Source organism: Tachyglossus aculeatus, chromosome 25 (assembly GCF_015852505.1).
Source record: "Tachyglossus aculeatus isolate mTacAcu1 chromosome 25, mTacAcu1.pri, whole genome shotgun sequence".
NCBI classification, from domain to species: domain Eukaryota; kingdom Metazoa; phylum Chordata; class Mammalia; order Monotremata; family Tachyglossidae; genus Tachyglossus; species Tachyglossus aculeatus.
Genome location: NC_052090.1, coordinates 5600745 through 5627780, shown reverse-complemented (window position 1 = coordinate 5627780; position 27036 = coordinate 5600745). Strand labels below are relative to the sequence as shown.

Sequence of the window (27036 nt, the reverse complement as noted above, 5' to 3'; positions counted from 1 at the left end):
TGGGGAGAACTACACAACTGGTCAGAGGAGTGCAATTAAAGTCACCCACACTCATTAAACTCAGAATATAAAAAAGAAAATATGGCCATTGGTTGAAAGGCAGGGTAAATAAAAAATACTCTCGCTCCAGTCTGCGGACAAAGAATCCTCTCTCACTTAAAAGATGCCCATAATCAAAACTGTATTTTCAGCTTTATAGAATAATCCCTATGAGGATTGCATCTTTAAACCAATTCTGTCCTTCAATTAGACCGGTTGTTATTATTATCATCCAGTGCATTACTTGTGCAGGCGCTAAAAATTACTGAAGGTGGAGCCGACCAAGGCCTTCTTTTATCGAGCTATCTTTGGTACCATTGAAATAGTACCAAATGGTGGCAAGTTAAGAGCTTTTCAAATGTTCCCAAGAAGGAACAAAAACTACTCCAACAGACAAAGCAAGGAAGCCCTCTAAGAAGATTTGCTTTTGGATGAACAAAATGTTAACAATCGGGCTCCCTTGGTGATGGTTTCTGACTACCTTAAAAAAAAGTGTTTCGATTTAGTATTTCTCAGTTTTCAAGTTAAGACACCCACAGGTTCCGCTGGAGCAATGAGAGGCGGAATTATAAAATGAATAGTCAAACGAATTGCCCTGTGATGCATACGAAAATTAGCAAAATTCTCCGGGGACACGGGGTGGAAAACACGTGTCCGGAGGCTGTTGAGCACACTGGTCCAGCCTATGAAATTCTACTTTCTCTAGGGCTAAATCGGAAAAACACATTGCTTACCTCCAAGGAATACATGCTAGGGAGACTGATTACTGATTATTCCCACCATTGTGAAAGGCAACAACATCGATAAGGATATTTCAGCATACCTGACAACTCCTGCTTCACAAAAGACAGTACAGCCAGATATACTTGACAGTCAGCTATAATTATTTGTCTCTGAAGTCGATCAACCATTGACGAAGCAGATTTTCGGACATCGGCCTGGTTAAAAAAAAATACAGCCTATGAAACCACATCCAACGTTTGAGAGTCTTCAAGTACAGACAGTTTTCTTCAACATAAATAACTGCACATGGGAGTTGGGAAACAGGGAAGTTTCATGAAAAAGGGGAAAAAGTTAAATACTATATATATACACATATAAACTGGCCTGTTCCTCTATTATGTTGTCAACTGAGACAGAATATTGGGTTGGACGGATAATTGGTCTGACCCGCTAATTTTCTGAAAATAGTTTGAAATATTATGACTCATATAGAACAAAAGGGAACATGGAAGAGCCTACAAACCAAAAGATACTATCTTCTTAATAATATATAAATCTGAATTTGAAATTCAATACCACATCCTGAAATATCATTTCCCAAAAAAGAAAAAGCCATCTATGGAATTTTGAACGTTACCATACAGGCATTTTATTAAAGCCCAAAATAAAGATAACTTTATCGAACATGCTGAATATTGCTTTTCAAACACTTAGAAGCATTTTAGCTTTTTTTTTCTAGCAAATCAAAGCGCAATTAAAGTCACCACACTCATTAAAGTTAAACAGAATATAACCCATTCTTTCTAGCAAAGAAAAAAAATACAGCAATAGATCAAAAGTGCTTTGTAATCTTCCATTTAGAGACTCTTCTGCTATAACACAAGTCTTAATTCTAGGATTCGGATATAAGTCAATGGACGTATTGGGGAATGTTCTTCTCAGAACACAAGTCTGTTCTGGCTGAAATAGGTTCCAAATGTTGGCACAAGTAGATTTGGAGGAAATGTATTATACTCTCCCAAGGGCTTAGTAGTGCTCTGAATACAGTAAGTGTTTAATAAATATCATGGACTGATACAATGGTTCTCTGTGTGACACTGGTAATGGGGTGATGCTGCTTGTTTCCCAGCCTATTGCCTCAGCTTCACTGACCAGAAACGAACAGTGCTTGGCATTTTTTGTAGTTGGGCTAGTGGTAAACATACATACATAGGAATTGTGCTCAGAAATTGCCCATCTTGAGCCCCTACCTTCGAATACGTGAATTCCCATTGAGACGATGGGGACTAGAATGCAAGTTTTCCCATAAATGAGAGTCTTCAAAAACACAACTACCTCGTAATAGCGGAAATTACTGCCCTACAAAATGATAGCCAATTCCTTCCCATTTCATCACGGCCTATGGCAGAGCTCTAAAACAATCTCACCTCCAATCTCACTGCACTAGGACACTTCAGGCTGGCTACGAGGCAGGAAGAGGGACAGGACAAAGGTGAGGTATTTTCCGCTCCTCTTCGCAAGGTCCAACTCACTTCTTCGGCAGGAATGAGAGGTGGGGTAAGATAGGGGGTGTTTAGGGGTGATAGGGGCACTGCCCTATTACATTCCCCCACTAGACCCCAATACTGAAGCTCAGGTAACCGCCTTATCTCCACTGATAAATACTTATTATTATAGTAGTACTTAAGCATTTACTATATGCCCCCCTTTTCCTCAGCTCCCCCGTGCTTCTACATCAACTCACTCCCTTTGTTCTTCCCCCACTCTTCCCATCTCACAGCACTTACTGTATATATGCATATAGTTATAATTCTGTTTATTTATATTGATGCCTGTTGACTTTTGATGTCTGTTTTCCCCCTTCTAGACTGTAAGCCCGGTGTGGGCAGGGATCGTCTCTCTTTATTGCTGAACTCTACTTTCCAAGCGCTTAGTACGGTGCTCTGCACACAGTAAGCGCTCAATGAATATGACAACGAATGAATGAATATGTCAAGCACTGTTATAATAATAATAATAATAATTCAGTCCATGTCCCACAGTCTTCATCTCCATTTGACAGATGAGGTAACTGAGGCACAGAGAAGTGATAACAGTAATGATAGTAATAATAACTGTGGTATTTGTTAAGCACTCACTATGTGCAAACTACTGTAGTGGTATAGCTACAAGTTAATCAGGTCAGATATAGTCCATGTCCCACAGTCTTCATCTCCTTTGACAGATAAAGTAACTGAGGCACAGGGAAGTGATAACAATAACGATAGTAATAATAACTGTGGCATTTGTTAAGCACTCACTATGTGCAAATTACTGTTTTGGTATAGATACAAGGTAATCAGGTCAGATATAGTCCATGTCCCACAGTCTTCATCTCCATTTGACAGATGAGGTAACTGAGGCACAGAGAAATGATAATAATCACAGTAATAATAACTGTGGTATTTGTTAAGTACTCACTATGTGCAAACTACTGTTTTGGTATAGATACAAGGTAATCAGGTCAGATACAGTCCATGTGTCACAGTCTTCATCTCCATTTGACAGATGAAGTAACTGAGGCACAGAGAAGTGATAACAATAATGATAGGGATAATAACTGTGGTATTTGTTAAGCACTCACTATGTGCAAACTACTGTATTGGTATAGCTACAAGGTAATCAGGTCGGATACAGTCCATGTCCCACAGTCTTCATCTCCATTTGACAGATGAGGTAACTGAGGCACAGAGAAGTGAAGTGACTTGCCCAAGGTCACACAGCAGACAAGTCGCACCCTCCCCTCCCCCCGCCACATATCTCCAACAGACCAGCACTCTCCGCCACCTTCAAATCTCTCTCAGGAAGCCTTCCCTGACTAAGCGCTCATTCCCTCTCTGCTTCCTCCCCCTTGCACTTAGTCCACTCGCTAAACACTAGGCTAGTCACCCCTCCTCCCCAGGACTTCTCTACATACCCTGATATTCAGTTGTTCCCTTCCCCGTAATCAATTTTTATAGCTGCCTCCGCTGCTACCCTGTGAGCTCTCTGAGGGCAGAGATTGTGTCTACCCACTCTACTGAAACTCTCTGAAGTGCTTAGTACAGCGCACTGACAAGGTAAGTGTTCGTAACGGTGAGTTACCCAATGTAAGCATTCAGTAACTACCGATATTTGGTTGGCATCATGATGGAGTAATGGCAGAGGGAGGCAGGGAAGGAGAGACCAGACAGACACTAAGGAAAGGAGGACAGCAGATGTGGAGTTACTAAAGGAAGACAGAAAAGACCGTTTGGATCCAACCAAAGTTCACAGGGGCAAGGAAGGAGGAAAAAGCGGAGGGCAAAACAATCAACAGGGGTGAGGGAGGAGGATGAGAGCAGGAGAAGAGAAAACTACCAGGAAAAGAGCCAGCATCAGAAGACAGAACAAGATGGTAGAGAACATCGCGGAGCATTTGTGTGTTTCTGCTAGGGAGATGCTATTAGCTGTGGGGAAGAATAACTCGGATATAAATAAACGGGAGAGAACAGGGCAGGAGTTAAGGGGAGGGATGCTCGGAGGGAAAGAGGCTCTCGGGAAGGGGGGAAGCCTTCTGAGGGGGAGGAAACAATGTTGTTATGAAAGGAAGTGAAAGGTGGCAAAGAGTTTAGAGCTTCTTATACATTCCTTCCCTCCAATAATCATCTTTAATTTTTCCTATGCACTAGGTTTAGTATTCTTTCACAATAAGGGAGTGATGACCTAGCAAATTAAAAGCATCACTATCAATTGCATTGACCAGGTGCCTACTTGGCGTTCATTCAAAGGAAGCATAAGCCATGTCCTCAAGGAGTTGAAGCTGTAATAAGGAAGCAAAACAGACAAAGGAGATTTAGATTAGAGAAACAAGGCTTAAAAATCCCCAGGTGAAAATGCCAACGTGGCCATTCTCCTCTGTTTTTAGAATACAAAGCAGGCTGAATCCATTTGGTGTTTCAAAGGAAAAAAGGAACAGGAGGAGAGAAAGGGGGATTTTTTTTCTTTAAGTCCAATTAGAATATTTCTGTTTGGTATTAAGTGGTTTTGCTCTCCAAAGTACAACTGTCAACCTGGAATAGATTCAGGTTTCCTAATACCAACAGCCATGGCAAAGAGAAGGAAGAAAATGAGAAGCGGTGTGGCCTAGTGAAAAGAGCACAGGCTTGGGAGTCAGAGGACCTGGGTGCTAATTCCGGCTCTGCCGATTGTTTGCCGTGTGACCCTGTGCAAGTCACTTAACTTCTCTGTGCCTCAGAGAAGAAAAATGGGGATTCCATTCTCTCTCCTTAAACGCTGAGCCCCATGCGGGATAGGGACTGTGTCCACCTTGATTGATTTGTATCTGCTCCGGGGCTTAACATATAGTAAGCACTTCACAAATACCATAATAAGACGGAGAAAATGAAGTAACGCAGAGCTCTGTGGCTGCAAAAGCAGACAATACCCACTATTAGATCTTTGGAAAAAGATGATCTCTCATTCATCAGGGTGTGATTTCATTCAGGTCAGGTGTCTAGTCATCACGGAAGGCGCTGGAAACTTACTAAACGGCTGGACGGAAAAAAGTGGGATCCAGCCTTTGGATTTGGGGAGGTGGACTCAAAACGACTGCTGACCATGACACATGACCCATAACACGCGATTCGGAAGGTCTTGGGTTCTGATCCCGGCTTGTCTGCTGTGGGACCTTTGGGCAAATCACTTTACTTCTCTGGGCTCAGTGACCTCATCTGTAAACTGGAGGTTAAGACTGTGAGCCCCAAGACTGTTTCCAACCTGATGATCTTGTATCCACCCCAGCGCTTAAAGCAGTGCTTGACACATTGAAAACGCTTAACACCATTATTATTATTATTATTATTATTGTTGTTGTTATCAAAATCTGGGATCATCCAAGTTGAATGAGGCAAAGAATTGGGCCTTACCTTGAACGAGCCCCCTTCCCAAGGAACTCTTCACTTTTAGTCTCAAAACTCCCTACTTCCCTCTCCCCTCCCCAAATCCCCTTTATCTGTCCTCACCCTCCCTCTCCCAGCACTAGACTCCTTCAGGCCTTCCCTTGGCCCTCTCACCCCTTTAGGCTCCCCACTTCCCACTCTCCGACCCTTCACTGCGTCTCAGCTTCCTGATGATGTTCCCCAACTAGCTTTATTAAGCGGTGGAGGCACAGATGGGATGAGAGGTTTATGATTCAGCCATAATGTGGTCCCCTAAACCTGGCCGTATAGCGAATGACTGTACCCTGGGTTACACCTGTACGCCCCCCCTTCGGTCCCTCTGCGCCTCCATCCCTTTTGCTGCTTTTGGACGATAAAATGGGGTTGGAAGAGAAAACCAGAATGAGTTCCGCGAAAACAGGGATGCATCAGGAGTGGTGGGTTAGTGTAGGATACAGGACACACAATATGTTTGGTTCTGTTCCAGGAACTGCCCTGCCATACCTATAGGACCTTACTTCTAAGTAAAAATTACACCAAAAATCCCTCTAGCACTTACTTACTCACTTTCCTCCCCATCCCCCAAATTCCGCCCCCTTCTCCCATCCCTCCCCACCCCAACACTCCGGTTAAAGTGTCCCTCATGATACAGCAGGTTTATTTTTTCTGGAAAATGTGCCTGTATCATGGGATACTGTTGTCCCAAAGACTTATATTTTATGTTCTGGGATCCCTTTTAAAACCTCTGGGGAAAAATAATGGGAAATACCTTCATGTGCTATATACTGCTACATTACACGTCATTAAACTATTGTTTAATCTTTATTAGAGCCATTTCAAGCCTAACGCCAAAATAGCTGTAGAATAATAATGAACTGCTGCGGGAGGCAGCAAAAGTAGAAGCTGATTCTGCTGACTCGGATAGTCATTTTTCAGCATTAGTGAAGCATTTTTCCAATTCCGATGTTTTCATCAAAAAAAAAAAAATCAACAACCTTGCAGCACGTCAACTCCTGCTGAACATCTTTTCACACTCGTGAACTTCTCTCTCCCCATCTGGCCTTTCTTTAATCATGTTTCAGGATTCATTCATTCATTCATATTTATTGAGCGCTGACTGTGTGCAGAGCACTGTACTAAGCGCTTGGGAAGTACAAGTCAGCAACATATAGAGACAGTCCCCTACCCAACAACGGGCTCACAGTTTAGAAGGGGGAGACAGACAACAAAACAGAACATGTAGATAGGTGTCAACACCATCAGAATAAATCAAATTATAGCTAGATACACATCATTAATAAAGTAAATATAGTAAATATGTACAAATAAAATAGAGTAATAATGTACAAATATATACAATGTATATATATACAAATAAAATGTACAAATATATACAAGTGTTGTGGGGAGGGGAAGGGGGTAGGGCGGAGGGAGGGGGGCGACAGGAGGAGGAGGAGGAGGAGAGGAAAACGGGGTGGGGGGGGGGGGTGTATCACTCTGGAAAGGCCTCCCGGAGGAGGTGAACTCACAGTAGGGCTTTGAAGGGAGGAAGACAGCTAGTTTGGCTTGCTTTGAAATGCTTGCTTTAAAATGGATGTGAGACTCCTTAATCCCCCAATTCATTCAATCGTATTTATTGAGTGCTTACGGTGTGCAGAGCACTGTACTAAGCGCTTGTTCACTGGTGGTGGAGAGAACATAATATCTTCCTGTTTTGGCATCTTGTACTGATGCATCAGACTATTTACCGGTCAAATAATAATGGCTGGATATCCAGGTTGTATATATACCTATACAGACACATATATCCAACTTGTACTTCCCAACTGCTTAGTACAGTGCTCTGCACACAGTAAGCGCTCAATAAATACGATTGAATGAATGAATGAATATGTATATATCTATATATAGATATATATACATACACATATATGTGTGTGTGTGTGTGTGTGTGTGTGTGTGTGTGTGTGTGTATACGTAAATACACACACATAAACGGGTGGCTGTAACCAGGAAGCAGTGTGAACCAAAGAATCAATCGATCAGTGGTATTCATTGAGCATTTAGTATGTGCAGAGCACTGTTCTAAGCACTCACTGTGGGCAGGAAATGTGTCTGTTAATTGTTACATCGTACTCTCCCAAGCGCCAAGTACAGTGCTTTGCACAAAGCAAGCGCTCAATACATACAATCGAATGAAGGAATGGCACACGGTAAGGCCTTAACCGATACCATTCAAAAACACAAAGTGTGAGGGTAAGGTATCAAATCATACCAGTTATATCTCCGGCTGAGGCGAATCGCCAGGCGGCCGTTGCCAGGGTGGGCCTGGATTTGCCGACAGATTGGAAGCCTGTTCGCTATCTACGGGGGGAGGAGGAATCCGCATCTATTATTGAGAGGTCCCAGAGCTAGCGCCAAGGCAACCTTTCAATAGCCCAGCACAACTGTCCTAACTCCTAGGGCCAGAAAACCTCTAAAGGATCCCGCGGGGTTCCTCGTAATCCATCGAGCTGTTCCCTGGAACAACCGAGTTAGACAACCAGGTTGAACTTGACTGTTTTATTTACTATCAGTTTTTTTCAGCCTTTACTATGTTCATTCATTCAATTGAATGCATCGAGTGCTTACTGTGTGCAGAGCGATTGGGAGAGTTCATTCAATCGAATGTATTGAGTGCTTACTGTGTAAAAAGCACTGGACTAAGCGATTGGGTGAGTGCAATATAACAATAAACAGATGCATTCCCTACCCACAACCAACTTTCAATTTAGTGGGGGAGACGAACATTAATATAAATGTTCTAGACATTTATACTAGACTCCTAGACGCCTCACAGACTTCTAGACTGTGAGCCCGCAGTTGAGTAGGGACCGTCTCTATATGTTGCCAACTTGTACTTCCCAAGCACTTAGTACAGTGCTCTGCACACAGTAAGTGCTCAATAAATAAATACGATTGAATAAATAAGTTATAGATATGTACATATGTGCCAAGCACTGCTCTAAGCTATAGGTTAATCAAGTCAGACACAGTCCCTGTCCCTCCAGGGCCTCTCACATTGTGGGGGAGACCAGGTACTGAACTCCCATTTTAGAGACGAGGAATTTGAGGCCCAGAGACGTGAAGTGACTTGTCCAAGGTCACACGGCAAGCAATCGGCAGAGCCGGGATTGGAACCCAGGTCCTTTAACTCCCAGGCTCGTGCTCTTTTCACTAGGCCACGCTGCTCCTAAGTCGATCCTCATAAAAACTCATTTAATGGATATCTAGGTTGTGTGTATATGTATATATATACACATATATATATATACATACACACATACATACATACATACACACCTACACATAAATATGGTGGTGGCTGTAATCAGGAAGCAGTGTGAACCAAAGAATCTATCTATGGCATTTGTTGAGCATTCAGTACGTGCAGAGCACTGTTCTAAGCACTCACTATGGGCAGAAAACGTGTCTGCTAATTGTTATATTGATCCTCATTAAAACTCATTTAAGGCACCCGCTTGCATGTAACAACTAGGCATTTCTACTTCTCAGGACAGGAATGATGGTTTGGAGTCAGTCACGACTTAGTAAAGAGATGTTGGAGTCACGTCCTGTGTTCTTTTGAATCGTCAGTCCAATAAAGAACATCATCAGAAAGGAGATAGGAAGACCAAAGACGTTTTTACCAGAATATGCTCACGGGATGGCATAGCGGAAGGAGTAAACTCAAACAGGCCCAGTGGAAGTCGGCAAAACTTTGGTGCGGCCCCCTCAGAAATGAACTCTCTTGATACATAAACCCGAGTACGGTCCATAGTGGATAAAAGCAGTTGCCATTCTAAGGCATCAATTCATTAACATAATAATAGCAATTATTATTATTATAGTACTTGTTATGTGCCAAGCACTGTTGGAAAGCCCTGGGGTAGATACGAGTTAACCAGGTTGGTAGATACCACTTAACCAGGCCCGTGCCCTAGCAGCTACACCGTGCTGTGATCGCAATGGCCAAAATAGCATTTTGCATTCAGAAATCACTCCAAATCTGGAAAAACAAGTGGCATCCTCATCGGAACAAATCTACATTTCTATGTCAGAGACATAGCATGTAGGAATGCCACAGTCAAGTGGAAACGGACCCTTTTCATAATACGTTGCGACGCTGTACTTACGCTCTTCTTGATTTTGTTTTTGATGGTTTCAATAACCCCAGCTTCTTCACTCTCACACAGTTTTTCAGTAGTTTTTAGGTCTTCACATGCCAACTGCATTTTTTCTTCTTCAAATGTCATCATAGCATTCTTTAAAAATAAAAATTTTGGAAATATTAAAGTGAAAAATGGCCAGATATTTTAGACAACATGACACAACAAAGCCCTAAAGCAAAAAAAAAAAAACCTAAACGATTTGATCTAGACAAAAATGACCTTCAGTTACTAATAAAATCTAATAAAAATTTCCAGATTCCAGAATCATAACTTTAACAGCAACTCCCTATTGCCCTTAGCAGCATGACTCCAATTTCATTATATAAATGAACTCTGAACACTGCCGCACTTGGGAAAATTTCAACTGTATTAATAAATATATTGGCGGAGAATATCTTCAGCAATTATTCAAGAGTTTTAATTTGGGGAGCACTCCCTTGAATGACATGCTTTGGTTACATTGTGCTCACACTAACAAAGCCTTTGGAATTAGACGAGGAGGATCGCGGCCTTTCCCGGAAGTCGGGGGATGTAGCGTCTCAATCCCGACTCTGTCAGGTGCTGTATAGGACCTTGGGCAAGTCACTTCACTTCTCTGTGCCTCAGTTTCCTCCTCTGTCAAATGTGGATTTAATGCCTGTTCTCCCCTACTTAGACTGTGAGTCTTGTGTGGAACAGGGACTGTCTCCCACCTGATTCGTCTGAATCTACTCCAAGGCTTAGGCCAGTGACTGATACTTAGTATGCGTTTAACTAGTAGCATAATAATGAAAAACATCAGTTTTGACCCTGGACTCAAAATCCTCCATCACGCCGCTGCCTAACCAGCCATTTGGACTTCTTCCAGCAAGAGGTGGACTGTGGTCCCAATGAAATAAGAACACAGGGCAGTAATACCTCTTTAGAAACCACCTTCCCTTCCACAGTAACTTGGTTCTGAGATATTACTTACTGCTTTTTTAAAGAAACTCAGAGAACCGTATTAAACTGCTGAAAGAAATAGATGGAGAAGCCTCCTACCTACTTACCCTTCTCCCATCTTGAAGATTAAATTGTTTATTCCCTTCTCGTTCTTTCCCACCAAATCAACTTACCAAAAAACTGACAAAGCTGGCTCCGAAGCTCATTAATGGACTATGATTCCTGTCCAAAAAAAACAAAACAAAAAAAGGGAAAAATGTTATTCCTCCATTCATTCTGATGACCACTTTTTATAATATTTTCAAGTAACAGGATGACTGAATAAATCTGAAAATTAGATGGAACTAGGAAATCAGGCGACTTCTCAGGATAATGAAATTCTCCCTAAAAGACAAAAAAAGAAATCCCATAGCCACAATTATCAGAACATTTCATTAAAACCAACACAACATATGGAGTCAAATTTTTAAACATAATAAAAACCAAAAACCCGATTATCTTGTATCTACTCCCAGCATTTAGAACAGTGTTTGACACATAGTAAGCACTTAAATGTCATAGTTATTGCTACTATTATTGTTATAGGGCTATATTCATTCATTCATTCAATCGTATTTATTGAGCGCTTACTGTGTGCAGAGCACTCTACTAAGCGCTTGGGAAGTACAAGTCGGCAACATACAGAGATAGTCCCTACCCAACAACGGGCTCACAGTCTAGAAGGGGGAGACAGACAACAAAACAAAACATGTGAACAGGTGTCAAAACCATCAGAATAAATAGAATTACAGCTATTTGCACATCATTAACAAAATAGAGTAGTAAATATGTACAAGTAAAATAAATGGAGTAATAAATCTGTACAAACATATATACAGGGGCTGTGGGGAGGGGAAGGGCGTAGGGCGGGGGATGGGAAGGAGAGGAAAAAGGGGGCTCAGACTGGGAAGGCCTCCTGGAGGAGGTGAGCTCTCAGTAGGGCTTTGAAAGGAGGAATAGAGCTAGCTTGGCAGATGTGTAGAGGGAGGGCATTCCAGGCCAGGGGGAGGACGTGGGCCGGGGGTCAACGGCAGGACAGGCGAGAACAAGGTACAGTGAGGAGGTTAGCAGCAGAGGAGCAGAGGGTGCGGGCTGGGCTGTAGAGGGAGAGAAGGGAGGTGAGGTAGGAGGGGGCAAGGTGATGGAGAGCCTTGAAGCCGAAAGTCAGGCGTTTTTGCTTGATTCTTAGGTTGACAGGCAGCCACTGGAGATTTTTGAGGAGGGGAGTGACATGCCCAGAGCGTTTTTGCACAAAGATAATCCGGGCAGCAGAGTGAAGTATAGACTGAAGCGGGGAGAGACAGGAGGATGGGAGATCAGAGAGGAGGCTGATGCAGTAACCCAGTTGGGAGAGGATGAGAGACTGAACCAGCAAGGTAGCGGTTTGGATGGAGAGGACAGGGTGGATCTCGGCAATGTTGTGGAGGTGAGACCGGCAGGTTTTGGTGACGGATGTGAGGGGTGAGTGACAGAGCGGAGTCGAGGATGACACCAAGGATGTGGGCTTGTGAGATGGGAAGGATGGTAGTGTCATCTACACCACATATGGGAAAGGTCGCCCGCTCTAGACTGTAAGCTGCTTGTGGGCAGGGCTGTGTCTACCAACTCTGTTCTACTGTACTCTTCCAAGTGCTTAGTATATAGTAGGCACTCAATATATATACCGATTGATTATCTTTCACCATTGCTGCCGCTCTCTGCAGCTGAGGGAAGACTGAGATCTGAAATTCATTCCGGCTGCGCCTTTAAGTTGCCCTGCCCGTGTCCCAGGTTCAGTAAATCTAAATATACCCAACTCTGGATGCTGTTTAAACCTGCTTCCCTTGCCTGCTGCTACGGTTGATGCTTCTGAAAACCAGGAGCATATTACCTTCTTGGGAGCTGCACAAAATCGCAAGTTTTTCAGCGTCAGCTACTCTGTGAAAATGTACGGCCAAATGGCCTCAATTTCGTGTCGTTCTATAGGAAGCTTTCTGCTGTTCAGTGGTTCTTTTCTGCTCGAAAATTAAAGTTCCTGCCTGCCTCATGCATATTTATTCATTCATTCAATCGTATTTATTAAGTGCTTACTGTGTGCAGAGCACTGTACTAAGCGCTTGGGAAGCCCAAGTTGGCAACAAATGGAGACGGTCCCTACCCGACAACGGGCTCACAGTTTAGAAGGGGGAGACAGACAACGAAACGAAACATGTGGACGGGTGTCAAGTCATCACCCAGCTAGAGTCCCTGACAATTCCTGAGAATTGCAGGCCAGGGCCCTCCTTACCTAGGGTTACACTAATGGAATAGGTTTTTAAGAACCTGCTAAACCAAGACACCCAGAGCTGCAGTTACTCTAGCTCCCTCCTTCCCAACTTTTCGATTAAGGAAGCTATGCCCCTTCTGCCCCATCTCCCGCTTGCCAGAAGAATGATAATAATAGTGAATATTAAATTGAATACTGAATAAAGTGAATATTAAAAGTGAACATTAAATAATGAAACTCGTTAAGCACTTACTATGTGCCAAGCACTGGAGTAGACACAGGTTAATCAGGTTGGACACGGTCCCTGTCCCACACGGGGCTCGCACTCTTATCCTCTTTTTACAGATGAGGACACTGAGGCACAGAGAAGTAAAGTGACTTGCCCAAGGTCGCACTGCAGCCATGTGGTGGAGTTGGGATTAGAACCCACGGGAGGAAGGAGAGGAGGAAGGGGGAAACAAGCAGTGCTTTAGCACACCTGCAGCAAAATAAAAGGTGGCAGAGCATCGAAATTCTCAGGACTCACTGGGTTGGGAAACACTACTGCAATAAAACAATGATAAGAATAATAACAACTGTGGTATTTGTTAAGCGCTTACTATGTACCCAGCACTGTACTGAGTATCGGGGCAGATCCAAGGTATTCAGGTTGGACACAGTCCTTATCCCAACAGGGTTCACATTCTAAGTATGACGGAGAGCAGGCGTTGAATCTCCATTTTACAAATGAGGAAACTAGGGCACAGAGAAATGAAGCTCCCCAGACTGAGCCCCCTCCTTCCTCTCCCCCTCCTCCCCAATCAATCAATCAATCAATCAATCATATTTATTGAACGCTTACTGTGCGCAGAGCACTGTACTAAGCACTTGGGAAGTACAAGTTGGCAACATATAGAGACAGTCCCTACCCAACAGTGGGCCTTACCTCCTTCCCCTCCTCACAGCACCTGTATATGTGTATATATGTTTGTACGTATTTATTACTCTATTTATTTTATTTGTACATATTTATTCTATTTTATTTTATTTTGTTAATATGTTTTGTTTTGTTGTCTGTCTCCCCCTTCTAGACTGTGAGCCCGCTGTTGGGTAGGGACCGTCTCTATATGTTGCCAACTTGGACTTCCCAAGTGCTTAGTTTGGTGCTCTGCACACAGTAAGCGCTCAATAAATACGACTGAATGAATGAATGAAGTGACTTGCCCAAGGTCACATGACAGGAAATGGTAGAGCTGGGATTAGAACCCAGGTCCTCTAGCTCCCAGGCCCGTGATCTTTCCATGAGACCATGATGCTTTTCTGTCTAGGCTTTAAAATGACAACATTAAAGATTAGTTCATTCATTCATTCAATCATATTTATTGAGCGCTTACTGTGTGCAGGGCACTGTACTAAGTGCTTGGAAGTACAAGTCGTCAACATACAGAGACGGTCCCTACCCAACAACGGGCTCACAGTCTAGAAGAGGGAGACAGACAACAAAACAAAACATGTAGACAGGTGTCAAAACCAGTGGCACATTGTTCTTTTTGAAAACAGAAGGGAAATGACCAAAATTATTCCACATAGTATATATTACTTCTACTTGCTCTGGGTAGGCAACATGTCAACCAACTCTGTTGCCTTGTACCCTCCCAAGGGCTTAGCACAGTGCTCTACACACAGTAAGTGTTCAATAACCACCTTTGACTGAGTCTACCAGAGGCAGATTCTCTTCCAAATCAGACCGCTTGTTAGAAAGCAATTCCATCTAAACCAGCTTGTTGGCCTTCAATTCATATTATCTCACTCTGTCCTTCAGATACTTCATCAATAACAATCTCTCTGAGGGAATTAATTCCTCCATCCAGTTGGTACAGCAGAGATCCACGTTGAACATTTTCACGCCATCTGGAAAAATTATGGGCATCTCACTTCCAACACTAAACAAGCATTTTAATGAAGTCGGTTTTTATGAGCCACCCCTCAAAAACATATTAAATCCAAAAGGATCTAGGTTTCCAGTTGCTCCAGATGCTGAAGCAATATTTCCCACACTTTCTTAGCCTAGCCATATACTGGCAGTTTACATTTGACTGTGATATTTTACATCTTAAACGCTGTCATGTGCAAATTCACAACTCCAGAGGAATCTATGGTTATTGATTTTTCAAGGAAGTACTCTGTCCAAGACAAAGGGCAAATTGAAAACTCTTCCGGTCCCACTGTTAACTCAAAATGTTATATATAGCCAGGCCCAACAGAACTCACTAAACACCAGTAGTTATTCCCCGGCAATCTCTCCCCTTCAGATTGCAATAAAGGCACTTTTATTATCATTTTGTTAAAAAAAAGTCCATGGGCAAAAAGTAATGGAGGGCTCAAGGAAGTGTGAGCTGGTTTCAAGGTACAGGGACCACTTCATCAACATCATGGCTAAACCCTAAAGGACCCATCCATTCTCCAGAATCAGCAAAAACACGTCTCTTGAGGGTCTCTTCACTACATCATTCATTCAGTCATTATTTATCGAGTGCTTACTGTGTGCAGAGCACTGAACTAAGCCCTTGGGAAGTACAAGGGACGGTCCCTACTCAACAGTGGGCTCACAGTCTAGACGTCTTGAAGTCACAACTTCAAAGCCTTATTAAAATCCCGTCTTCTCCAAGGGCCTTTCCCAACAAAGCCCTCATTTACCCTACTCCCTCACCCCTCTGCATCAACCTCGCACTAGTTATGTGTACCCTTTATTCACCCCATTCACTTTTGTACCTGTCCATAATTTATTTTAATATCTATCTCCCACTCTAGACTGTGAGCAGCTTGTGGGCAGGGGAATGTGTCTACCGACTCTGCTATATTGTCTGCTCCCAAGCGCTTCGGCAAGTATTCTGCACACCCTAAGTGCTCAATAAATACCATAGATTGACTGATGGTATAGATATATATACACATATGATACTTACCAGAGTTTTATAAATGTCAGAATTTCTATTAAATATTACGTATATGCTACATCAATCAGTAGAGAGTATAGGTTATATAGCCTGGACTGATTAAGAAATGAAGCAGAAGTGGAATGGGAACTCCTTTCTGGCAACAAAGTTCAGTTCCAGGCAAGGGATTACATAACCCAGAGGCTCTTAGGGATTTCAGACCTTCTGGGAGGAAGTGGCCATTAATTAACAGAAGCTCTAAGACCGATCAGAGCATGCAGAAAGAGAAATTACTCAAGATTTGTAGAAATCTCGAGTCTCTCCGAGGTCCTGGCTCACACTTTCTCCTTCACGTTGGGTGCAATGTTTTAAAGTTGCCTATGCTTTGGGCCAAGCCCGGCTATTTCAATTGTGTAATTAAGTATTTTACTCCCTCTGCTGTTTGCCTTATATTCGAAGTCTGGGTATGGTACTATAACAGAAATTCTGACAATTATAATACTCTGGTAAGTATCATTAATAACTATGGCATTTCTAAAGAACTGATCTGTGCTAATTGTTGGGGCAGATATAAAGGTATCAGATCAGATAACGTCCTTGTCCCGCTTTGGACTCACAATCTACCTTAGGCCCATTTTACGAGTATGAAAACTGAAGCCCAGAGAGGTTAAGTGACTGGCCCGGGGTCACAGAGCAGACGAGCAGCAGATCTGGAATTAGACCCCACGTCTCTCTCATTTTTTTTTTAAATGGTGTTTGTTAAGCACTTACTATGCGCCAGGTTCTGTACTAAGTTTTGGGGTAGATATAAGATAATCAGATTGGACACAGTCCAAGTTCCACATAAGGCCAGATGTGAAGGGAGCAACAGGGAGAGAGTAAACAACAGGTCAGCATAGAGAACGACGAGAACCAGGAAATACGCGCCTAGCTGAAAGACCACAGACCTGGGCATCGGAGGACCTGGGTTCTAATCCTGCCTCTGCCATTTGTCTGCTGGGTAACCCTGGGTAAGTCACTTAATTTCGCTGTGCCCCACTTTCCTCATCTGTAAAATGGGGATTAAGACTGTGGGCACTATGGGGGACAGGGACAGTGACCACCCCGATTATCCTGTATCTATCCCAGTGCGTAGTACAGTGAAGGAGCGAGGCTGCAGAGAAGGAGCGTGGCTCAGTGGAAAGAGCCCGGGCTTGGGAGTCAGTAGTCAGGGGTTCAAATCCCAGCTCCGCCACTTGTCGGCTGTGTGAATTTGGGCAAGTCACTTCACTTCTCTGGACCTCAGTTCCCTCATCTGGAAAATGGGGATGAAGACTGTGAGCCCCATGTGGGACAACCTGATCACCTTGTAACCTCCCCAGCACTTAAAACAGTGCTTTGCACATAGTAAGCGCTTAATAAATGCCATTCATTCAACCGTATTTATTGAGAGCTTACTGTGTGCAGAGCACTGTACTAAGCTCTTGGGAAGTACAAGTTGGCAACATATAGAGACGGTCCCAACCCAACAGTGGGCTCACAGTCTGCCATCATTATTATTATTATTATAACCTCCCCAGTGCTTGGAACAGTGCTTTGCACATAGTAAGTGCTTAATAAATGCCATCATTATTCTTATTATTACAGTGCCTGGCACACAGTAAGCACTTAAATGCTATTATTGTTATTACTGTTATTATTATTGAGAGTAGAGAAAGATATGAATTGAGGTGCAATGGGTAGGGGGAATAGAAGAGTAGGAGGCAGGATGCCTTCAAGCCAATCACTGGGAATTTCGCTTGATGTGGAGAGGAATGCACAGCCAGTGGCGGTTTTTTTGAGGAGGGGGGAGATGCATGTCACGGCAGCAAAGTATGGACTGGAGAGGCTGGAGGCAGCAGGAAAGTCGACAAAGAGGCCGATGCAGAAGTCGAGTAGCCATGTGACAATTTTTTGGACTACCGTGGTGCCAGTTTGGATGGAGAAAGGACGCTTGTTTAGCTTCTCCCAACTTAGTTCCTAACCTCGCTTACGTCTCTCCTGTCTCCCAACCACCGTTCGTATCTGTTGGCACTTCTTCCCCGCTTCAAATACGCCAAACCGCATCCCTCCCCACATGCAAAATCACCTCCTCCAAGAAGCGTTCCCTGACTAACCCCCCACCTTCCAAGACATGTCACTCCATCAGCCATCTTAGCAATCATGTACGTATCTGCCTCTCCCCCTCCTCCCCCTCTCCATCCCCCCCGCCTTAACTCCTTCCCTTGTATATATGTATATATGTTTGTACATATTTATTACTCTATTTATTTTACTTGTACATATTTATTCTATTTATTTTATTCTGTTACTATGTTTTGTTTTGTTCTCTGTCTCCCCCTTCTAGACTGTGAGCCCACTGTTGGGTAGGGACCATCTCTATATGTTGCCAACTTGTACTTCCCAAGCGCTTAGTACAGTGCTCTGCACACAGTAAGCACTCAATAAATATGACTGAATGAATGAATGAATTATCTATTAACTGCTTGTGCTTTTTCTTTATCCCTTGTATCTTTGCTGTTCCTTGCTGAATAGTGGGTGATTTATCTCGGCTTGTCTCTCCTATTTGATTTGAAGCTCTCCAAGAGTACAGATGGTGATTTTTTTTTCTATTGAATGTTTGTTCCTAAATGCCTCGAACAGCAGTCTGAAAGTAGCAGGGGCTCAGTAAGTGCAGTTCATGAGGGTGATGGCAGGCTGCCTGGCAATACTCACTTTAAAGCTCTGTAACCTATTTTTCTTTTACTTCTGCTGGAAAGGAGTAGCTAGTTCTTCCATGGAACTAACTAATCCACAGTTAATGACCACTCTAAAATTCACTGATACGTATGTGAGAGCCCTTATTTGAAAGACCCACTGAAAATCTGGCACCTTCAAACCAAACACGGAAAACAAAGACATGAATGATAACTCAATCAATCAATCAATCAATCAGTGGTGTTTAAAGGAAGCAACATGGCCAAGCAGAAAGAACACAAGCCTAGAAGTAAGAAGACCTGGGTTTTAATCTCAGCACTACTAACTGTTTATTGTGTGACCTTAGGCAAGTCACTTCAATCCTTGTTCTCCCTCCTCCTTAGACTGTGATCCTCATGTGGGACAGGGACTGATTAACTTGTATCTACCCCAGTGCTTAGAACAGTGTTTAGTGCATAGTAAGCATTTAAAAAATACCATTATTGTTATTCTTCTTATTATTACTTTTATTGAGCACTTGTTTGTGCAGATCACTGTTCTAAGCCCCTGAGGAATGCAATACAGTTAGTAGACAGAATCCCTGCTCTCAGAGGAGCTTATAGTCTAACGGAGGAGAAAGACATTAGGATAAATTACAGGTAGGGAAAGAAAAGGAGCATGATATACTTTACATAAACACAGTCTGATCAGCGCTCATTGCATTTTCGATTAGGGCTGTTCAAAAAGGAGTAAGTATTTGCTCAACTGAAATTCTTGCCCAACAACCCTGTCTTCTGGTGTATTTAAATCACTAGAAAAGGGAAGAAATATTTTCAGTCGGTGCTCTTCCACCTAGATCAAGGATTCAATCAAGGGTTATATCTGGTTAAGTAACAGCAAATCGTAACAAAACTAGAAGGAAAAAAAACTATTCTTCATAGTCTATATGGGTTATAGACTGCCACTGCCACTATTAGTCTTTCGGGTTTGTGGGAAAACCCAAAAGCAGCGAATTAAAAACCTCGTTTGAAAGGGCTACTTGAGAAATGCACACCGTATAAATTTAGCTGATTTTACTAGCGCGTCTTCATTTTCTGACTGGACGTGACTCAAAATATTAAAACATTGACATACTCGTTTACAACATATGTTACCAGCCCAGCGCTTTAATACCAAAAGAGTACAGTTTGGGCTTCAATTCCCTTATCTACTAGACATCTGCTGAAATGTGCATGTTGGAGTACATTAAAACGAGGACCAATTTATGTCACAACGTAAATACCTGGCTAAAGATCACTGTTACTTGGGAATTTTCACCAGAGCGGTCATAGAACCATAAAATAATTAGGAAGCCTATGTTTTAGGCATGCTAGTTAAGCTTTGCAAGTACTTGTCATAGCCTGACTTGACTGCATTAGCCTCCTCAATGACTTCCCTGCCTCCAGCCTCCACTTTAAGAGAAGCAGTGTGGCTTAGTGGAAAGAGCAAAGGCTTGGGAGTCAGAGGTGGTGGGTTCTAATGCCGCTCCGCCACTTGTCAGCTGTGTGACTTTGGGCAAATCACGTAACTTCTCTGTGCCTCGGTTACCACATCTGTAAAATGGGGATTAATACTGTGAGCCACACCTGGGGCATGCTGATAACCTTGTATCTCCCCCAGTGCTTAGAACAGGGCTGGGCACACAGTAAGCACTTAAATACCATCATTATTATTATTTTTCTGAAACATCCTTCAGGCAGATCTTCCCCCTCCTCAAAACCTCTAGTGGTTGGCCATTCATTCACTTGTATTTACTGAGCAATTTCTGTGTGCAGGGCACTGTACTAAGCACTAGGAAAGTACGATTCAGCAATAGAGACAGTTCCTGCCCACATCGTGCTTACAGTCTAGAATGGGGGAGACAGACATCAAAACAAGTAAAGAGGCATCAATATAGAGTCCATTCTTTTTTGGCATGGCCACTGGCAGAAATTCCTGGCCACTGGCTTTAAGATAATCAATCGGCTCTCCCTTCTCAATCCTCACTCCTCTTCTACAACTCTTCTTGCATGCTTCGTTGTTCTCACAGTTCCTCATTCTTGCCTCTCTCACCGCCGACCCCTTATTCACGCCTTCCCGTCAGCCTCTTCATATTCTCTCCATCTACAAAGGACTTCTCCTCCAGGAGGCCTTCCATGATTAATCTCACCCTTTCCCCCCCATGACCTCCATTTTAAGCACCCTGTCACCTCAGCACTTGGGTACTCACCCCACCTTTCTCTTTCACACATCCCCCTTTAGCACTTAGGTACTTATCTTTACATTCTGCCGCTTCCTCCTTCCTGCATCTTAATAATAAAAATAATAATAATAATGGCATTTATGAAGCACTTACTATGTGCAAAGCACTGTTCTAAGCGCTGGGGGGGGATACAAGGTGATGAGGTTGTCCCGCGTGGGGCTCACAGTCTTTATCCCCATTTTACAGATGAGGTAACAGAGGCCCAGAGAAGTTAAGTGACTTCCCCACTAGACTGTAAATGTCCCCTTGAGAGCAGAGATCAGGTCTACTGTTTCTACTGTGCTCTCTTAAACACTCAGTATGGTGTTTTGCACAAGAAGCAGTATGGCCTAATGGAAAGAGCCCAGGACAGGGAGTCAGAGGACCTGGGTTCTAATCCTGACTCTACTACTTACTCACTTCGGCAAGTCACTTAACTTCTCTGTACCTCAGATCCCTCACCTGCAAAAGGGGGACTGAATATCTGTTCATTCATTCATTCAATCGTATTTATTGAGCACTTACTGTGTGCAGAGCACTGTACTAAGCGCTTGGGAAGTACAAGTTGGCAACATATAGAGACGGTCCCTACCCAACAGTGGGCTCACAGTCAGTCTAGAAGGGGGAGACAGACAACAAAACAAAACATATTAACAAAATAAAATAGAATAAATATGTACAAATAAAATCTCCCTCCACCTTTGACTGCAAGAACCATGTGAGATCTGATTATCTTGTATCTACCCCAGTGCTTAGTAATAATAAGGATGTTCTACTTATTAAGTGTTTACCATGTGCCAAGTACTGTTCTAAACACTGGGGTAGATACAAGGTAATCAGGTTGTCCCACATGGGGCTCACAGTCTTAATCCCCATATTACAAATGAGGGAACTGAGGAAAACAGAAGGTAAGTGGTTTGCCCAAGGTCACATAGCAGACAAGTGGCGGAGCCGGGATAATAATAATAATGATGGCATTTGTTAAGCACTTACTATGTGCAAAGCACTGTTCTAGGATCAGAACTCACGTCCTCGGACTCCCAAGCCAGTGTTCTTGGCACTAAGCCACGCTGACGATCTTAGAGTGCTTGGCACATAGTAAAAGCTTAACAAATACCACAATTAGTATTTGAACAGTGCTTGGCACATAGCAAATGCTTAATACCACAATTATTATTATTATTTGGACAGTGTTTGGTACATAGTAAGCACTTAACAAATACCATCATTATTATCATTATTAAGAGCTCCTTAAACACTGATTGACTTTAACATGATGCATGCAACATAAAACAGTTAAAGGCGTTGGTTCTTTAAGGTTTGTGAGAGACAATATTCATCTGCCCTCTTAAATCTTCATGGCTCTGTTTTAGAAAAAAAACAACAAACTATGATCTTTCTCCAGCTATTAGATCGTGCACATTCCAATTTCTGGCAACCTGTTTCCTTCTCCAAAATTTTTATTTTAATGAGTCACGTCAACAAGGCTAACAGTGCTTGCCCTGCTGAGCTGAGAAAAAAATAAGTTTTATTTTCTGATGCAGTCTTTGGATTTCAGCCTCAACCATGCCCCCACTCAAAAGCGCTACCAAGCCACAGTCTAAGAAATGAGCCAATGTCAGGGCTGGGGAAAAGAAGGAAATGTATTATAAATAATCTGGTTGAGCGAGAAAGACTCTGTGTACCGAAAAACAAAAATTATGTTGACTTTAGCATCTATCCTAAAGCCCACCTTTCAAGAAAAATAAGGAAGAAATGTCTTCACAACTTAACAAATCTTAAACTATACGCCTTAAATGAAAGCATTCAATGCTAAATAATACAAGCTCATTTTCGGGCTATTTCCTTTAGATCTGAAAAAGATGAAAGGTGAAAATTGACTGTTTTCTACAGAAATAGGTTAGCATGGCAAATTAACCATGTCTGATCTGACTTCCTTATGCCATACTTAGCATAGTGTTTGCAAATCAGTAGCACTTAGTAAGTACCATAACTAAGTAAAACCTTAATTAAAAATTAGTACACCACTACTGCCATTACATTCTGAATCAATCATATTTATTGAGCGCTTTCTGTGTGCAGAGTACTAAGTGCTTGGGATAGGGCAATATAACAGAGTTGGTAGACATGCTCCCTGCCCACACCAAGCTTTCTGAATGGAAAATGCACTCCGGAAATAAGCATCAAATGTGATTAATTCAAATCATCATCAACAGCATTTATTCAGCCCCCAACTTTGTACAGAGCACAAAAATCCTCTCCTTCCCAAAGCTCTCGTGCAGTCATATAAAGAAGTCAGAAGTCATAGAGAAGCAGCATGGCTCAGTGGAAGGAGCCCGGGCTTTGGAGTCAGAGGTCATGGGTTCGAATCCCAACTCCACCACATGTCCGCTGTGTGACCTTGGGCAAGTCACTTAACTTCTCTGAGCCTGAGTTACCTCATCTGTATAATGGGGATTAAGACTGTGAGCCCCACGTGGGACAACTTGATCACCGTGTATCCCCCCCAGTGCTTAGAACAGTGCTCTGCACATAGTAAGTGCTTAACAAATGCTATTATTATTATTATTATTATTATTATTATTATTATAAAATCACTTCCAGCCTACGGACAGCATGCAAAACATCAACACTGCATTCAAACTGTTCATCATCGAGGCCATCCATCAGTCGATTAATGGGATTCATTGAATGCTGTCTGCAGGGCACCGTACGAGGAGGAGATACATCCCTTGACGACAGTGAGCTTACACTCTAAAGGGAAATGCAGAGGCACCAGAATTTGGAGCCAGACGAGGCTCTGATGATAATTATTAGGGCTCCACTACTATCATTCAATCAACCAACAGCATTTACTGAGCGCTTCGCACATGCAGAACACTGCACTTGGGGGAGTACAACAGAACAGAGTGGGTAGACATGTTCCCTTCCCAACACGCGGGGGTTGGGGAAATTGAGATATTAATTCATTTGTTCATTATTAAGGAGCCTACGAACCCATTAACCATAAAGACAAAGCCTGGAACCCAGATATTTCATCCCCAACCTGGCTGTGGATTAGCTTGTCTGTCCAGACTTGGGCCCAAACCCCTGCTTAGACATGGCCACAAGCCTTCCCTGGCCGCCGGCTCCCTCCATCTGTTTGCCAGCGTTCAAACTTATCGATCCAACTTCTGCCTTTCCGCCTGTCTGAACACTGACCCATCCTCTTGAAAGCTCCACGTCACACCTGCAGTCCTATCAGGGGGTCCTCCCTACGAGACCCATCTCTCATCAGTGCTTAGAACAGTGCTTTGCACATAGTAAGTGCTTAATAAATGCCATTATTATTATTATTATTATCTGGAGAGATTTTAGTACAGGACTATTCCATAGTTCGACCACAATGTAGTCCTCGCAAATATGCATGTAATACGAGGTTCGTTTTCCCACAGACTTAAATGTAATTTGTTGGGTTCTGCTCCAGAACCAGGCCCAACATGAGGTCCAGGCCCTATAGGGAAGGAAAAAATGACACTCTGAATCCCTCCCTGCTGCCCCTTTCCCCTTGTTTATTTCCCTCCTGTATTGCTGGGAGCTCGGACCCCTCTTCCCCTGTCTCCCTACTCCCATGCTCTAGTATCTCTTGTCTCCCTGCCCTTCTTCATCCCAAACTGGGAAGAGAAAAGGGAATGGGGGGGGCAGGACGGGGAAAGAGAGGGTGAAGACATCGGCAGCAGTAATAATAATAATAATAATGATGATGGCATTTATTAAGCGCTTACTATGTGCCAAGCACTGTTCTAAGCACTGGGGAGGTTACCAGGTGATCAGGTTGTCCCACGGGGGGCTCACATTAATCCCCATTTTACAGATGAGGAAACTGAGGCCTAGAGAAGTTAAGTGACTTGCCTTAATTGTCACATAGCTGACAATTGGTGGAGCCGGGATTTGAACCCACGACCTCTGACTCCAAAGCCCGGGCTCTTTCCGCTGAGCCACGCTGCTTCTCTACAGCACGATCCGCTCCCCTCTCCTGCTCCGGGCTCCAACCCCACAGCTGGGGCTGGGAAGATCACGTCTACCCACTCTGTTGCACTGAACTCTCCCAAGCGCTTAATAGTTTCCTGCACAGATAAAGCGCTCAATAAACACCAACGATCAGATAATAAAATAACAATAATAATACTAGTGGTACCCATTAAGCACTTACTACATGCTAAGCACTGTCCTAAGCACTGGGGTGGATACAACTTTATCAGGTTAAACCCATTTTACAGACGAGGTCATTGAGACCCAGGGGAGTTAAAGGATGTGCTCAAGTTCCCACAGCGGACACGGAGCCGAGGTTAGAACCCAGATCCTGCTGACTCCCGTGCTTTATCCACTACGCCACGCTGCTTCTCCATAGCATAATAGTTGTTCTCCCTTCTACTTAGACTGCGAGCCCCATTTGGGACTTGACTATCCTTGATCTACTCCAGCACTTAGTACAGGTCTTGACACGGAATAAGCACTTAAATACCACAATTGCTACTATTATTAGGGACAGGATCTGCGGCAGAGAATTGCTACAGGCAGACTGGAGAGTGGTGAAGAAGAGCAGGTGGGAAGCCGGAGGGGGAGTGGCTGAACAGGGCTTTGTCGGCTTCAGCCGAAGGCAGAGCAGAATCGGGGTGAGGTGGGAAGGGCAGGGGCTCCCCACTAGTTCAGTCAGACGTAGCTCCCACCTTCTCCCTACACTTTTCCTCCTCCCTCCTTTGTTTCCCAGAAAATGGCACCCCGCCACTTCTGATAATAGTCGCCTAGGCATGTGGGAAAAGGGCAGAAGTTCAAAGCTTCAAATCGCCGGCAAATTGGTAAGCGGCAGGGCGGAAGCAGGGTGAGGGGCAGAAGGAGCAGGGAGTGAAGGGATTTCCCTGCGGTGACTGGATACCAGGCAGGATTCGTTCGTGTATGACATTAGCTCCAGATTATGTGTATTGTGATTGTTCAGGGCTGGAGGAACACCTGTCCAAAAAAGAAAAATCCTCCTCTCCCTCGCCACCCCGGCCAAATTCCGTCCCTCTGAGCTTCAACGTCTCTCCTCCTCCTTGGCCTTGCTCCATCCTCCCTAATTTTCACATTACAGTGTTTCAATACCCCAGGCGGGCTGACATTCCACACCTCACAGAGGTCACCTGATGAAATATAGCCAGACTGCTGTACTTCCCTCTTGAAAGACTGGTGAAACACAAATTTAAATGAGTGGCTCACGCAGGCCTCTTGAAAAATCAAGAGAAGAAATCCTAGTATCCTAAATTCTTTATGGGAATTCTCTTCCAACAGTTTCAGGGACCATCCCCTCAACTCCCAGGAGCTCTGCTATTCTAACCCAAAGGAGTTTCTGTGCCTCGGATGGTTCTTCCCTGTCCCAATCTGCCTTGCCTCCTATAGCCCTCGCCACTGTTTGGAAATCTGCCTCTTGGTATCAGAGTATTTCTTAATGCCTCTGGCTGAAGGAAGCAGTCTGTCTCCTGATTACCACACACGGCCTGGCACTTGCAATCCAACGGGCCCTTGAATACTGAGCCTTAAAGAGCTTTAAGATGGAACCGCTCATCTCACGATACTTGTAATAATAATGATGGTATTTATTACGGGCTTACTATGTGCCAGTCACTGTACTAAGCGCTGGGGTGGATACAAGCAGTTCGGGTTGGACACGGTTCCAGTCCCATGAGGGGCTCACACTCTCAAGCCCCATTTTACAGATGAGGTAACTGAGGCCCGGAGAAGTGAAATGACTTGCCTGAGGTCCCGCAGCGGATAAGTGGTGGAGCTGGGATTAGAACCCCTGACCTTCTGACCCCCAGGCTGGTGCTCTAGCCACTAGGCTATGCTGCTTAGGAGGGGAGCAGTCCCTTCCCAAACCAAGGTTGTATCCCCCATTTTCACCCAAATTACCCAGAATTGTGGATGACAACTACAGTCACATTAATTTCTACTGAGTTGGAGAGGTCCCATGTCAGGGAGGCCCCTATTTTCTGGAAGTAAAACATGTTGACCACACTTCCTCAGCCTCTCCCGCTCC

At 43.6% G+C, this 27036-nt stretch overlaps 1 protein-coding gene across 1 annotated transcript in view; it reads right to left on the bottom strand.

The window, feature by feature from the left end:
- The window catches only part of TTC39C (tetratricopeptide repeat domain 39C), an 87217-nt gene that overhangs the window by 35353 nt on the left and 24828 nt on the right, over positions 1-27036 (bottom strand). Inside the window, exons 2-4 of the mRNA XM_038766537.1 lie at positions 11005-11053; positions 9875-10003; positions 863-977 (exon numbers count right to left, since the gene is read on the bottom strand). Coding sequence (XP_038622465.1) covers positions 863-977; positions 9875-10003; positions 11005-11053 — 293 coding nt within the window. The remainder of the gene's footprint in view (positions 1-862; positions 978-9874; positions 10004-11004; positions 11054-27036) is intronic.